Source organism: Rhinatrema bivittatum, chromosome 4 (assembly GCF_901001135.1).
Source record: "Rhinatrema bivittatum chromosome 4, aRhiBiv1.1, whole genome shotgun sequence".
Taxonomy (NCBI): Eukaryota; Metazoa; Chordata; class Amphibia; order Gymnophiona; family Rhinatrematidae; genus Rhinatrema; species Rhinatrema bivittatum.
Window position 1 is genome coordinate 435095625 of NC_042618.1, and position 17046 is coordinate 435112670.

Sequence of the window (17046 nt, forward strand, 5' to 3'; positions counted from 1 at the left end):
TAAAGTAGCATTCTTTAAGAGTGGAATTAATGAATTTTTGGAGGTTAAATTGAGTGTCTAGGGTGACACCTAGGTCTCGTACATTTTGTGAGAAGGGTGGGAGTGTGTTGTCGGATGTGGGAATGGGGTTGAGGTGTTGGGGTGCAATGAGCATGAGTTCAGTTTTGTTAGTATTTAGTGCTAGGTTGAGTTGTGTGAGTAGGGTGTTGATGGAGGAGAGAGCACTTTCCCATTTTTTTTAATGCATTGGCTAGAAAGTCTGTGTCAGCATATATGAAGTGAGGGAGTCCGAGATTAGCAAGGAGATGGCAGAGGGGCAAGAGGTAGATGTTAAAAAGTGTGGAGGAGAGGGAGGAGCCTTGTGGCATACCTCATGTTATGTTGATAGGTTTGGATTCGTGATTTCCAATTTTGACTTTGAATTGTCTGTTACTGATGTATGATTTGAACCAGAGGAGTGGGATCTCAGAAATGCCAATTTCATACTGCCTGTCAATTAAGGTGTGATGATTGCTATATACATATATATATATATAGCAATGTATATACAATATATATATATACAATATATATACAGCTCAAGACCTGGCTCTTCGCCAAGGCATACACCTAATTTCTCCCTTCCTCTCCACTGCCCACCCTTCCTCTCCTCTGCCCCCCTCTTCTGGCCCTCTATCCCCTCACTTCGCCCTTCTCCTACCTTTTTCTCCCCCCCTCACCTCGTTCCCTTCCCTCTGCTCGCCACTCCCCCCTCTCCTCCTAGCACTCCTAAATTGCTTATCTTAGTGTCTTCCTTTTGTACATATGTATACATTTACAAACCTCATTGATTATTTAATGCAAATTTCCCCTTGTTATTCACACCCTCATTTATTCATTTGTTAACTTGTTTTATTTGTTCAATGTAAAGCGCCATGCCTGGCGTTTGTTTGTGTTACACTGTAAACCAATGTGATATCCTGGATGAATGTCAGTATATAAAAATTTTAAATAAATTAATATATATATATATATATATATATACACACACACACACACATATACATATACACACACATATACATATACACATCTCAAGAGCTGCAGATTCACCGCTGTTTGTAATCTACACTATTCCTAGTTCTGATTTATAGCTGCAGATGGCACACCCTAATCACTCTTATTGGTCAAAAAGTATTTCCTTCCCTGAAGAAACTAAAAGACTATACTGCATTGCCCTGAAGGAGGGACAGAAGTTGCATCAGCTGCATCTTTGTCATGCTTGCAGGGCAGCACTGCTTTACTTCACTGCATACAGTCATATTCAGATATTCTCTGTAATCATCCAGTCTGTAATTTGTCCTGAAGTACTTTTCTTGGGATCAGCGCCAAAACTTTCCACCACAGTTTTGCCTTCTGTTTCCACAATCTAAAGTGCTGCTGCTATCACGTAGTGAAGGGATGGGCTCTGCTAGGTCACTGACGTGGAATCTTTTGGAAGCACAGCGCATTGCTTTCTCCCCACCCTGGTATCTTTTTTTTTTTTTTTTTTAATTACCACTGCTGTCAGATATAAGACAACTTTTGTTTTGCTCAGAACCAATAAAGCATGTGTGCATCCAAACTGGTAAAACCATATTTTTTATTCTTTACAACAAAGAAATGTTCTGCAATTCTCTTTTTTCTATGGTTATCAAATTAAAGAACTTTGAAGTAAAATTATTTGTATGGAAATGAACTAACTGCTTGGCAATTCTTTAATGCTAGAAACTCCCATGAAGTAACAAAGACCACCATAGGTCTCGGGTAGGAAACACAAGTTCAAGGCATCTGGTGTGTAACCACAATTAAACATCAAATAGCTAATTAAAAATGAATGGCACCTCATCTTTTATTCTTAATTCATTCTTACTCTAAAAAAAATCAAAGCATATATTAATATTTTATAGACAAAAATTACAATTAAACTTTGCATGGATGAGAACATGAAAGTGTGTTTTAGGGAATTTTATAGATGTGTGATGATCAGCAAAAATTGTCCAGCGTGTCAGTCTTAAATTAAAACAAAACCAAGGTAAAATTAATGTTTCTATGAAGTTTTCATATTGTGAGCTGGGATGACATCGGGCTACATCCATTTCAACTTACCTACCAAACCACATTCTGACCAATGTAATTCCAAGCTATCCATCCAGCAGCCTAAAAATGTGAAGAATGGATGATTCTGGAAGAACCGTTATTAACTTGATGCTCTGGAGAGTCCTAATAGAAGAAACCATACCAGCACCCCTGGCCCACCCATTACTCCAGTGCAGCCCCTTTTACTAAAAGGTGATGGCAAGAGAGCAACATTTTTAAAACAGGGTTGGCTTGTTGGCAGCTATAGTGTGGTCCATGTTATGATGAAACACTTAATAGGGATCTTAAGACCTTAATAAGACCAGTCGTAGGGTGCATATTGTAAACAGCAGTTATAATGGACCTCCATGGGCAACAGTACAGTGAGAAATACAGCCTCCATTAGGACATTGTTTTTAGACCCTGACGTGCAGTTTAGTGGTGTCCAAACTGCTTCACCTTTTATTTCTCATGATAATATAATTGATTTTTTATTACCCTTCTTTACATTCTGCCAGCTTCATAAACTTTTATTGACAAGGCCCAGCGAAAGGGTTAGAAAGCCTGGCTAGTTCCTTGTTAAAGTGGCAATATTTCAAGCAGCGGTGTCTTAGTTTGTCCAGCTGCTGACCCTTTCTATAAAGGGCCACTGCTAAGACAAGGGGAATACAGAGAGCAAATGAGGTATAATTAAAGTAACAACACGAAAACAAGAATGTCATCATGTTAGTCCCCGTGAATACACAGACGTAAAGGTCAACAAGCAAGCTGGAGGTGATACCTTCTTATTGGTCTAACTTTGTACATTTAATGACTCTTTTCAATGCGATCCTTCCCTCTCCAGGCCATCATCCTGAGCTCATTTTGCAGCAATGATGGAGGGAGTACAATTATCAAAAGTTAGTCACAAATATACCAAAGTTTAATCCAATAATAAGTCCCACCTACAGCTTGCTTGCTGGTCTTTATTCCTCCTATACAAAATCCAGAAATGTACACTAGAAGCCAGGATGCTTAAAAGGAAAAAAAAACAAACAAAAAACTGTTCCCTATTTCATTTCATAGAATTGCATTTGGTCACCAGAAACCATCTGATTATTCAACTTACCCTTTAAGCACTTGGAATGGCCGTGTAACACATTAATAATATTCAACCACTACAGATTTGCAGCAACTTCTTTACAACTGTTCATTTCCAGTGAAATGAATGAGAAAGAAAAAGTATAAACCACTAACCTGTGTCTTTCCAACACCTATTAGAAAACAGGATGTGGGAGTCCTGAAAACTGAAGCACCTACCATGTTTCTGGCTCATACTCTTAACACAACTCAACCGAATTGAGCAAAACTTAAGGTGGTGAGCCATTCTATTCTAATATTAGCATAGCTATAGTACATCTGAAGGTGGGATGTGCCCATGAAAACAAGGTATGTGGTGACTGGTACCAACCAAGTAATGCTATTTCATACTACCAAGCTGTACAGTACAGAGCAGATATTAAACATAAAAAGATCTCTTCAGAAATAATAAACAAATGAGAAAAGAATGTTTCTCACTTTCAAATCCCACCCCCCAAAAAAAGAGCAAACATAAAAGAAAAATAGCACAGTTATCACTCTTCCTTTCTCCTAAATTCAGTCATAAAGAGAGGTTAAGGCCATTTAATCATATTAGTGCTAACGCCAAACTCTCAAACAGAATGGAACTGCTGTGCTGAAATCCTTCATGTGGAACCGTAAGCAGGTGCCTTCTCTTCTGAGCTTAATCTTCTGGAAGCAGCTTGCATGTTGTAGGAAATTAGTCACCCACATCCCCATCTCTATCCCCAATAAGCCAGAGGAAGTGAAAACTGATGGCTAGTAAGGCGGTCCCCAGCAGATCCCCGAGAGCAGTCAGGTATGGAATTGAAAAACTGTCAGGATCTTTTCCTTTTCTCCAAATATGGTGCACCATCCAATCAGCAATCCACAACAGCATAAACACCTAGAAAGTTAAAAAAAAAACAACAAAAAAAAAATCTGTAAACAGCCAACTGGATGGAATTAAACCACAAACAAGAGGGTGCAATGCTTATTTCTCCCGGGCTTTTCGTTTTCATTAAAAAAAAAAAAAATTTAAAATGAGAAAAAACAGGACAAACAATGCTTACACATGAGAAAAAAAAAATCAACTAGAGCACTGCTTCTCAACACCAGCCTAGGTTTTCAGGATATCCACCACGAATATGCATGAGCTAGATTTGCATACAATGGAAGCAGTGTGTGCCTATCTTTCACAAGCACATTCATGGTGGATATCCTGAAAATCTGACTGGTTAGGTGTGCCCCGAAGACTGGGTTGAGAAGCAATGAACTAGAGTACAGTAGGTTATAAGAAAATACATTTCACATGCTATATCCTGAAAACATCTTTCTATCTTTCCTGAGGTAAAACAAGGGAAGTGTCGTGGATGGAGGATGCCTCATGTGATGGCTTTTATGATTATAACCCACCACTACTTTAACAAGGTTGAAGCCCAACTGACAACATGTTCCATGTTTTTTCCTCTCGTATTTCACCCGTTCTCAGCCCTGCCCTGTTTTCTTTCTTCCACACCAGAAATGCATTAGCCACTTTCCCTCAACTTTCCTTCTCCCTCATCCAGAATGTAATATTGGTGTACTGAAATGTAAAGAAGAGTCTTACCTTTAAAATAACCATCACTTTAATTAGTAGCACTTATACTACCTTAAGGCCTGTTTTTATGAGCTAAGCATAGGAACTGAACATTAATAAGAGGATGATGCTATGGGCATAGCCCAGAAATCCAGAAAGTGTGGGACAGGCAGAGAGGAACTCCAAGAGAAAGGAAGAGATTGTAAAGCTATGAGGGAGGTGTGGATGGGGTGTACATCGTGTTTTCCGTTTCTGGGGGTAATTTTCAAAAGGATTTAGGCATATAATCCCTGGTGGTGGAAAATCAAGTGTGCTTTTCCTTGCACTCTCAGCAGGCGTTCCTGGCACGCAGGTGGGCCACCGAAGTTGCCATGGCTCTGACAGAATGAGCCGTGATGTGGCCCCTCCCAGTTGCAGTCCCACCTGGACATAGCAGAAGGAAATGCTGTCTGCTAGCCGGTGGAAAGGGTCAGCTTAGCAACAGCCACTCCCAGCCGATTAAAGTAGAAAAAGAGACAAAGAGCTGGGTGCGTCACCTGTGGCCTGCCATCCAGTCCAGGTAGAAGGCTAAGGCCCTCTTATAACGTGTATACTTTTAATTTTCAAACCTATGAACATAAATGTACAGGCAGAAAGTTACACTGGCTTGGGAGCAGGTGTAATTTCCTGCATATATGTTCATGCATATCGCAGTACAATAGGGGAATTTTCAGCTCGAATTTATGCACATAAATTTGCTTTGAAAATGTAGGATAAAGTCTGCAGGTACTTTGTACTTGCGGACTTTAGCCAAACTCTGGCTGTTATAAAATTACCCTCTTTCAAATATGCTGATCTACACAGCAATATACATGTCAATATTCATTCTGTATATCACAAACCAAAGTGTATTTTACAAATTGAGAATTAAAATTGGAATACATTTTCTATATCAATCGAACTTCAATCAGCATTTTGCACCAAGTGTCTTCCCCACTAGCATCCTTCAAACAAACCAAAAAAACTCAACCAAACACAATGTGTCACTACAAATTTCACAGATCTTTTTTAGCTTTGACATTTTGTTAAGAGCATTTGCCCAACTACAATCTATCATGGAGTGCAAATATCTCTTCTCTAACATCTACTACTTTACTTCTGATGGCAGCCTTGAACTATGAGTCTGAAAGGAGGGGTGGATAAACCATATTCAAAAGAAAGTGAAGCTGCTTACCTGTAACAGATATTCTCCTAGGACAGCAGGATGTTAGTCCTCACATGTGGGTGACATCAGATGAAGCGCAGCACGGAAAAGCATGTCCAGTATGCCACTATCCACACGGAGTCTCTTTTCAGTCTCGTAAGTAGATTACGAAAAAATAAACTAAATGAACCCAACTCCGCGGGGTGGCGGGTGATTTCCTGAGGACTTAACAGCCTGTTGTCCTAGGACAACACCTGTTACAAGTAAGCAACTTCGCTTTCTCCTAGGGCAAGCAGGATGGTAGCCCTCAGATATGGGTGAATCCCTAGTTACAGGCTGGTCCCGAAAAACAATGGGACCAACAGACACCAAATTGGTACCAACTGGCACAACAAAAGAGGTGCTGTTGGTAACAGTGGGGAACCCAAACCAGGGGCCTTTGGTAGGAAGAGATGGGTTCACAGTTGAAAGAGTTTCCTGAGGACATACTGGCCGAATCTGCTATCCCAGCAGCCGTCTCTGTCCAGACAATAAAGAGCTGCGAAGGTGTGGAGAGAACTCCATGTCGCAGCATTGCAGATCTCCCCCATTGAAACTGCACGCAGGTGGGCCACCGAAATTGTCATGGCTCTGACAGAATGAGCCTTGATGTGGCCCCTCCCAGTTGCAGTCCCGCCTGGACATAGCTGAAGGAAATACAGTCTGCTAGCCAGTGGAAAGGGTCGGCTTAGCAACAGACACTCCCAGCCAATTGAAGTCGAAAGAGACAAAGAGCTGGGTGGATCACCTGTGGCCTGCCATCTGGTCCAGGCTAAGGCCCTCTTACAATTGAGTGTGTGCAGCACCCTTGCTCCTTGGTTGGAATGAGGTCTAGGGAAGAAAGTAGGCAGGATGATGGATTGGTTAAGATGGAAATCTGTCACTACCTTCGGCAGGAACTTAGGGTGCGTGCACAGAACCACCCCATCATGGAAGAATCTTGTGAGGGCAGATAAGTCACCAAGGCATTTAGTTCACTGACCCTACATGCTGATGTGATCGCTACCAAGAATATGACCTTCCAAGTCAAATAGTTTTTTTTTTTTTTATATACCGACATTCAATCTGAGATATCACATCGGTTTACATTCAGGTACTGTAGATATTTCCCTATCCCCAGAGGGCTTACAATCTAAATTTTGTACCCGAGGCAATGGAGGGTAAAGTGACTTACCCAAGGAGCGACAATGGGACTCAAACCATGGTCTCCTGGTTCGTAGCCCACTGCTCTAACCACCAGGCTATTCCCACTACTTGAGGGTAGAGGAGCGCAGTGGTTCAAACGGTGGCTTCATCAGCTGGGCCAACACTATGTTACGGTCCCAAGAAACTGTGGGGGGGCCCACAGCTGAAACAACCCATGGATGAATCGCCCTAGCACAGGCTGCACAGAGAGGGGTGAACCATCCACTTCCTGGTGGTAAGCCCCTATGGCACTCAGATGTACCCAAAAGGAGTTGGTTTTGAGTCCAGCCTCCGAGAGGTACAGTAGGTAATCTAGGAGTTGCCGGACAGGGCAGGAGAAAGGGGTTGAGACCCTTCTGCTCACACCAGATGGCAAACCTCCTCCATTTTGAAGCATAAGATTTCCTGGTGGAAGGCTTTCTCAAAGCTACCAGTACTTGGGATACCTCCTCTGAGAGATCAAGAGACTGCAAGATCAACTGCTCAACATCCAGGCTGTGAGTAACAGGACCCGGAGGTTGGGGTGGCGTAGCCTGCCCTGATCCTGAGTGAGAAGGTCTGAGGCGGTTCCCAGATGGACCGGGTCTCGCAGAGAGAGATCCCGAAGGAGCGGGAACCAAACCTGTCTCAGCCAATTGGGGCTATGAGACAGATACCAAATGAAGTGGAGAATACACATACAGGAGGCTTGTTCCCCAGTGAAGGGCAAAGGCATCCGTGGCTGGTTGATCGTCCAACCTGGTCAGGGAGCAGCACCGGAGAACTTTCCTGTTGCAGGGGGAGGCAAATAGATCCATGCCTGGGGTCTCCCAGAAGCGGAAGATCTGATCCGCCATTTCCTGCTTCAGGGACCACTCATGGGGTCTGAAGGTTTGGCTCAGCCTGTCCGCTAGGGCCTTCTCTGCACTGGCCAAATATACAGCTCAGGGCATTCCCTGAGCCAGCGCCAAGGCCCAGATCTCCATCGCCTCCTGAAAGAGGAGGAAGGAATTGGTGCTCCCCTCCCCCCACCCCCCGCTAGTTGATATACCACATAGCTACTTGATTGTCAGTCTGGATGAGAACCTCTCTGCTAACTGATCCCGGAAGGCCAACAGAGCACACTGGATCACCCTCAGCTCCAAAAGTTGATCTGACACAGAGCTTCTTGGGTGGTCCAGAGGCCTTGGGTGTGGAGGCCTTCCACATAGGCCCCCCCCCAACCCAGGTGGGATGCATCCATGGAAAGCACAATCTGGGTGGGAGGAGCCTGAAAGGGAATGCCCTACTCTAGATTGGAAGCAGTTCTCCACCAGGACAGGGAGGCCATGAGAGAGGGGGAGACTTAGATGAGAACTTGAAGGCCTTGGGTGGCCTAGCGCCACTGGGATCACAGGGACCACTGAGCCCAGCACATATGAAGACAGGCAAAAGGGGTGACATGGACGGTCACAACCATGTGCCCTAGAAGCTGCAGCATACACCACACCGACACCATCTGCCGCTCACTTACTTCGCCAAAGTTCATCCACGTGCCTGCCCTGTCGCAGTGCAAAAACGTCTTTGCCTGAGTCTCATCTAGCATGGCTCCTATGGAATCCAGCCGTAACTATGGATAGAGGTGGGACTTCGGGTAATTGATCAGGAACCCAAGGGACTCCAGCACCCGAATGGTGCTGTGAAGCGACTGCAAAGCTCCCACCTGGGTGCTGCTCTTGACCAGCCAATCATCAAAGTATGGAAAAATCTGGATGCCTCACTAGCGGAGATAGGCCCCGACCACGGCCAGACACTTTGTGAAGACCCGAGGTGTGGAGGCCAGGCCAAACAGTAGAATGCGGTACTAAAAATGCTGACGACCCACCACAAAGTGGAGATACTTTCTGTGACCTGGGAAGATTCAGATGTGGTGTAGGCATCTTGTATGTCGCGGGACCAAAGCTAGTCCTCCCTTTGCAGGAGGGGAATCAGGGTGCCCTGAGATATCATCTTGAACTTTTCTCTTATTTTATTTATTTATTTGTCGTGTTTTGTATACCGTCATTCGGTTTCGCCATAAGAACGGTGTACAGCATTTGAAGCATATCTTTTAAGAAATCTGTTCAAGGCTTGCAGATCGAGGATGGGATGGAGGCCTCATGTTCTCTTTGGAATCAAGAAATAACGGGAGTAAAACCCCATACCCTGCTGGTCCCAAGGAACGGGTGCCACAGCTGGCCATTAAGAGGGCTGAGAGCTCCATTAGGAGCAGCTCTGGATGCGAGATGGGATCCCAAAGTGGACATGGGGGCGAATCCGGCGAAACCTCTATGAGGTTCAGCCTGTACCCATTGGTCCGAAGTCATGGATGGCCATCGGTCTGCAAAGAACTGGAGACAACCCCTGACCAGTGGGCCCTTTGATCTTGGCTGAAAACCATGGCTTGTGCTTCCTTGTGGCCAGTCAAAACCCCATAGCGGGGCTAGCCTGGGATGGTGGCTGAGGCTTGGGGCCCTGCTGCTTCCAGGACCTGCCCCTAGAACTGACCTGCCGTGGATGAGAGCGAGGGGCAGGAAGATAGTACTTTCTCGGCCTATAGAAAGGCCTCCTCGGCCCCGGTCTCAAGGACCTCTTGGAAGAGGATGGGGAAGCAGAGAGCAAAAACCAGGCTGGAATGGATCAAGAATGGCTTAAGATGTAAGAAAGTCAAGACAGCGGTGGTGAATAGCACATTCAAGTAATTTGGAGGCAAAAGGGAGAAGGGATATGGGAAGATAGTTGGCAGGACAGGTAGGATCCAGTGAGGGTTTAAGGAGTGGTATGATTACAGCATGTTTGAAGGCAGCAGGAACAGTGGCCAGGGAGAGTGATAGATTGAGGATGTGACAGATAGAAGGGATGACTGCAATGGAGATGGAGCTGAGGAATCTGGTGGGGACAGGGTCAGAGGAACAAGCAGTGAATTTGGAGGAAGTGAGAAGATGAGCAGTTTCCTCCTCTGTGACTTCAGGAAAGGAGGAGAGAGTGGCAGAGGCTAGGGGAAATGTAGAGGAAAGAGGTGGGGGAGAGGAAGGTAAAGGTGAAATAGTTAAGAACTCAAGACTAAGACTAATTTTGTGAATCTTGTCATGGAAGTAGTCAGCCATATTCTGGGCAGAGAGAGAAAGAGAGGAGGGAGGTGAGGGAAGATTGAGGAGGAAATTGAGAGAGGCAAAGAGACGGCGAGGGTTGGATGTAAGAGAGTTTGTCAGATGGACATAGTAGTCTTGTTTGGCAACTGCAATAGCATACTGGAAAGTGGTCAGCATGAATCTGAAGTGGGCACAAGATTTTAGCCAGAGATGTTCTGCAGAGCGGGTGCAGGAACATAGGTAGCGAATTGTAGGGGTGAGTCAAGGCTGGGGTTTAGTGCGCCTTACAGGACAGGTAAGAGGAGGGGCAAAAGTGTCTAAGAAACTGATTCATCAACAGATTCAATGTTGTGGAGGAAAGGAGAGATGAAACAGCAGTGCAAAAGATGCAAGGGTCAACAGCTTGGAGATTCCTAAAGGTGTAATTGGTGACTGGATGAGTCTGTGGGGAAGGGTGGTTTAATGCAAAAGTTATCAGGTGATGGTCTGAGATTGGAGATACTAAGGTGGCAAAATCTGAGAGACAGCAGTTGGAAGCAAAGACTAGGTCAAGGTGAGTAGAGGTGGTAGAGCAGAGTTGGAGATCAAATGAAGAAGTTAAAGAAAGGAGTTCTGAGGTATAAGAGTTAGAGGGGTCATCAACATGGAGGTTAAAGTCACCAAGGATAAGGGAAGGGAAAGATGGGTCCATGAAGAAGGAAAGCCAAGAATCAAAGTAGGTGAGAAAGGAGGAGGGAGATTTATCAGGGGGTCACTAGATGACAGCTACCTGGAGAGGTAATGGAGTGAATAGGTGGATGGAATGGGTTTCAAAGGAAGAAAAAGAGTGGGATTGAAGTGGGAGAAGGGGTTGAAATCTTCAGGAGAGGGAGAACAGCAGTCCAACACCACCACTATGGCCTACCGGGCAAGGTGTGTGGGAGAAAAGATAACCTCCATGATAGAAGTAGCAACTGAAGCAGTGTCCTCAGGGGAAAGCCAGGTCTTGGTTAAGGCAAGGAAATGAAGAGACTGAGAGGTAAAAATAGGTCATGAACAAAGGCAAGCTTCTTTGAGCTGGAATTTGCATTCCTCAGGGAGCATGAGAAAGGAAGAGAAGAGGGAGGGAGAAGGGGGACTAGTGATAAGACTGGAGGGGTTATGGCTTGATATGGGACAATGGAGTGAAACATGTCTTGAAGGGCCAGGATTGGGATTGATATCCCCAGTTGAAAGTAAAAGGAAGAGCAGAATATGGAGAAGATTAGCAGAGGTGTGCCGATAGCGATAGTGATGAGATGGTGTCAGGGATAGTGGAAAAGGCAGGATGAGGGGAAGAAAAATTTGAATTTCAAGAGCAGTAGCCAGTGCAAATGACAGAATGGCAGGTGTGAAAGAGAATGTAGGGATAGGGTATGGTGAACTTGATGGTAGTTGTGGTTTGTGCAGGGAATAAGATTAAGGAGGAGTAGCAACAGGAATAGAAAATATACTGGAGACATGGGGGAATAAGAAGAGGTTTGCAAACACTTCAGAACCTGAAGGTGGTTTTCTAAATGGAAAATCTCAATTATAGTTGATGAATCTAATTTAAATTAATTATATGATTATGATCTCAAAGATCATTCACTGATACCAAGCTTTATATAGAGGTAACACCCATAATCTCCACACCGATGAATACGTTTATTTTCACAATATTTTTCTAAGTGGTACATATTAACACAACTTCCTCTTAATAGGATGGTATTATAATTTTATCTCATATATATTTTAATGAACCTGGGATTCTTGTAAATCATGTGATTTCTTGTAAATTGAACTCAGAAGAGAAAAATGAAATGTAAGACTAAACTCATATGTTTATGATCTTTTACCTACATCTTAATATTTCAGAATATCAGCAACCTTCAAAAATTTTACATTTTATTCAGTATACATTCACAGTGCAGTAATAATAGCTTCATAGGAAAAACAATCTTTTCAAAGCACCCTAACAGAAGAGCACATAACTGGGGAGTTTGTAGTCTATCTGCATACTTTTCCCAGCTTCCTCAGTGGTGGATTCCCAAGTCCACCATATCTTAGCTAGGTTTGGGCTGCTGACACTTCATGCTTCTTCCAATTGCTCAGCAGGTAACTTGGGAGGTTGTAGCCCATCACAACTCACCTGAACTTGGGTTGCTGACATCTCACACTTCTTCAGCTGCCTCCCAGAAAGAACATCTCTCATCATACCACTATTGTGGTCAGTAGATTTTCCCCTCCGTTTCCTATGGCTCCTCTACACCTTTCGCTTCCTGATGCCAATTCTCCGGAATCTTATTCCCTACTGAAATCTATTACTAACATCATGTTTACTGTTCTCATTCTCCAGATTCTTCACCTCACCAGCCATTCTGTGTCTTCTACATTGTTCAACACTTCCAAATTTTCTTCCTTTCATTCAGCCATTTCCATTCGCCTTTACAGCATCTCATCTTTATCACTGTAGTCACACCTGCCCTTCTCTTCTCTGTATTTTCCTGATGCTCCTTCTCTCATATGGGGATATCAATCCTAATCCTAGCCCTCAAAAGCAACTCTCACCTCAAATGTGCACATCAAACCATTACCCCTCCAATCTTATACTTGTCCTTCTTGCTCCCTCTTCTCTCCCTTTCTTATGCTTCCTGTGGAATGATTGCTCTATTTGCAACAAACTTGCCTATATTAATTATCTCTTTCTCTCACATAACCTTCATCTTTCATGCACTGAGTGAGACTTGGCATTCCAGAGGACTGTCTCAGTTGTTGCCCTCTGTCCTGATTGTAACCTTTTCTCCTACACATCTTTACTTGATTGGCCATGGTGGCAATGTCTGGCTGCTATTCTTCCCCTCCTGTAGGTTTCAACCTCTTCTTCCCTCTCAATCCCATTCCTTTTCTTCCTTTGAGGTCCACTCCATCTTTCTAGTCAACCCGCTAACTCTCTGGGTAGCTGTCATTCACTGACCTCCCCCCCCAGACAAGTCCTCTTCATAACTCACCAACTTTGATCCCCGAGTTTCCTTCTTCCTTGAACCACCATCTTCTCCTTTCATTCTTTTTTTTTTTTATTAATTTTTTATTTATTACAACATTTTTATACATTGTAACAAGCAAATACTTATTAACTAGGAATTTTACAATAACTATTAAGGTAAAATAATTATATCATTCCTCAAGATATATTTATTAAATATTTATCATTATACTACCTATGGCTATTGAACCAAGTACACAATTATTATGGATCCAAAAAGTAAATGAAGGCATATACAATGCAAGTTATTAAAAAAAACTTTTAGTTTAGGGCATTACTTATTTCAAAATTGAGAACTTTAACAGTGTTACTGAGGCCTCACAGATTCCAATCTATCTTCAATAGAAACAGAAGGCAATTTATCTATTACAAACTTCGATAGTTGTGTCGGGCAAAAAAATATATAATTCACCCCTTTATAGGCAATACAACACTTACATGGGAATTTCAATTTGTAAGTTGCTCCCAACTGTAATAGCTGGAGTCTCATTAACAAAAACTGGTGCCTTCTCTTTTGAGTATCGCTCGCCACATCATGGAAAATCTGAACTTTCAACCGGAGAAATAATTCTTTTGTACGGAAATACTTTTTCATCACTAAATCTTAATCCGAATCAAACACAAAAGATACAATTAGTGTGGATGGTTGAGCAATCTCTATATCAGAGATTTCCAATATCTCAGACACATTTAATGGGGCAAAAGATTGATAATCTTGTTTTTGAGTATCCTTTAGTTTCAATGGTGGTATATAATAAACTTTATTTAAAGGTGGTAAAGTATTAGATGTAAATTTCAAAATTTCTAGCGCATATCTAGTCCACATGTCTCTAGCTGAGACTATTAGGACTTTTGGAAAATTTATTAATCTTAAATTCTTTCCATGCATTTGGTTTTCTAAGTTCTCCACCTTTCTTCCCAAATATTGATTTTCTTTGATAAGAGATAAATATTGATCATTCAGATTTCCCACTGATTTATGTAACACTTGTATTATCTGATCCTTCTTAACATTTTCCTCCTGTATTTTCTTTATATTTGTTTCATTTTCCACAACACTATTTACCAATGGGGTTAACTGCTTAGTAATATATTCGTTAAGCAATACTAATGTCTCCCAAATGGTTTCATTAGAAAAGAATTTTGGTCTTACCATCGGCGTTATATTAATAAGAAATATAACTCCAATGTTTCCCTTTGTTAAATCAACCTCTGTTTCACTCCTCCCACTGTAGACCCCCCCCAGTTCCATAAGATTTCTCTATCTCCATTGCTTTACCTTTAGTATTTTCTTCTCCTAAATTAACTAACCTATCCACAATATCAGTTCGCTGTGGAGAACTTTCTGAGTATTCACCTCTCTCCAACGCTGGATTCTCTGGGGGAGTTCTCGTTACCGGGGATAGTGATGTAGTTGAATCATGGAGGATATCAGCTGTTCTTGTGCCTTCCTGGATATTCTCCAGCAATTGTCTTCCTGGTTGGGTAAGCCCAATGACCACATGGGCATCCATCGGACCGACTATCAGTAGCGCAGGTGGGGTTTCCAACATATCCCTCTCCCGCGCTCTTCTCTTTCGGCCCGAATGTGGCATCGACTAATTGATTCAGGAATTATAATGGATGCTCATGAAATCAATCTAAAACTACTAGGATCCATAACTCTGGAGAAGTAGAGTATAACAGTCCATAAGTAATTATTTTTATCTCTATCAAAGATAGAGTTATCCTACCTGGAGAAAAAAGGATTTGTGAGTTCCTCAGAGGAGGATTTTCAGAACTAAGCTGCGCGCCCCTTTGGAGAGTGCGGCTTTGGCAGTGCGCTGGCGGCTGCTGCGCGCCACCCAGCAGCCGTTCTTATGGGGCTGCTTCCGTCGCCGCGCTGACGTCACAGAACACGCCTCCTTTCCAAGTGGGGCCGAGCTACCACTTCACCCCTCTCCAGGAATAGCAAGTGTTGCTTACCTGTAACAGGTGTTCTCACAGGACAGCAGGATGTTAGTCCTCACATATGGGTGACATCATCAGGATGGAGCCCAATCACGGAAAACTTCTATCAAAGTTTCCAGAACTTTGACTGGCCCCTACTGGGCATGCTGCATGGCACTAACCCTGCAGCCAGCAGGGGTCCCCCTTCAATCTTATTTGATAGCTACAGGCAGTGACGAAAAAATAAAACAAAACGTTACGAACTCCAAAACTATCTTGGGTAAAAACTTAGGGTGAGTGCGGAGTACTGCCCGGTCCTGCAGGAGTTTAGTGTAAGGCGGATAGGTAACTAGGGCCTGTAACTCACTAACCCTGCGAGCTGAAGTGATAGCTAAAAGGAAAATCACTTTCCATGTGAGATATTTTAGGTCACAAGAGTGAAGAGGCTCGAATGGTGGTTTCATGAGCCGACCAAAAAACAGGTTAATGTCCCAAGAATGGGCCGGAGGACGTAAAGGTGGCTTGATATGGAGCAAGCCCTTTAAAAATCGTGTTTCGAGGGGTTGTACTGATATAGGGACATCCCCCGACACCTTTATGGAAGGCAGCTACTGCACTGACATGCATTCTGATGGAAGAGGTTTTTAGACCTGACTGACAAATGCCAGAGATAGTCCAAAAACCTTGGGATTGGACAGGAAAAGGGATCAAGGGACTGCGAAGTGCACCATGATGTGTACCTTTTCCATTTATAGGAATAAGATTTCTTGTGGAAGGCTTTCGTGAAGCAATCAGGACACAAGAAACGAATCTGAAAGGTTAAGTGGTTGAAGGATTAACCTTTCAACATCCTTGCCGTCAGGGACAAAGCCTGAAGATTGGGATGGCGTAGACATCCGTCGTTTTGAGTAATCAGATGCGGGTCCGTTCCCAAGGGAATGTGCCTGTGGATGGAGAGATCCTGGAGTACGGGAAGCCACACTTGGCGTGGCCAGTGAGGTGCTATCAGGATCATGGTTCCTTTGTCAAGAAGTAGCTTCACAAGAGTCTTCGAAAGAAGAGGAAGTGGAGGGAATGCATAGAGCAGACCGGTTGCCCACGAGAGGGAGAATGCATCTCTGGGCTGAAAGCGCTCGCTCCAAATGAGGGAGCAGTAATTGTCCACTTTGTGGTTCTGAGGGGACGCAAAGAGGTCTGCCTGGGGGTATCACCATTGGCGAAAGATTGAGGTCGCTACCGTGGGGTTGAGAGCCCACTCGTGTGGCTGGAAGACGCGACTCAGTTTGTCTGCCAAGACATTGTCCACTCCCGGCAAGTAGGTGGTCCTGAGGTACATCGAGTGGGAGAGCGCTTCCGCCCAAATCTGCGCAGCTTCCTGACACAGGAGGAAGGAGCCTGTGCCTCCCTGCTTGTTGATGTACCACATGGCCACCTGGTTGTCCATCTGAATCAGGATGACGTGATTTGATAGGCGTTCCTGAAAAGCCCTGAGAGCATATCGCATTGCTCAAAGTTCTAGGAAGTTTATCTGATGTTTGGCTTCCTGTGGAGACCAAGATCCTTGTGTCTGTAGACTGTCCACGTGGGCTCCCCACCCGAGGTTGGAAGCGGTGGTGAGAATGAGTTGAGGATCTGGCACTTGAAAAGGCAGTCCCTGGAGGAGATTGGTCTGATCTTTCCACCAGGTGAGAGACAGACGGAGTGAGCTGGTGATGTAGACAATGGTCGACAGAGCTGAACAGCTTGAATCCATTGTGACCTCAGAGTCCAATGCATGAGTCTCATGGCCAGGCGGGCCATTGGAGTAACATGGACGGAGGACGCC

The 17046-nt window shown here is 43.9% G+C and overlaps 1 protein-coding gene across 4 annotated transcripts in view; it reads right to left on the minus strand.

The window, feature by feature from the left end:
- Nucleotides 1–1602: 1602 nt before the first annotated feature.
- The window catches only part of SLC41A2 (solute carrier family 41 member 2), a 160665-nt gene continuing 145221 nt past the window's right edge, over nucleotides 1603–17046 (minus strand). For all 4 annotated transcript variants that reach the window (XM_029601523.1, XM_029601520.1, XM_029601522.1 and 1 more), the window contains one exon: nucleotides 1603–4081. In XM_029601523.1, coding sequence (XP_029457383.1) covers nucleotides 3896–4081 — 186 coding nt within the window. In that variant the 3' untranslated portion in view covers nucleotides 1603–3895. The remainder of the gene's footprint in view (nucleotides 4082–17046) is intronic.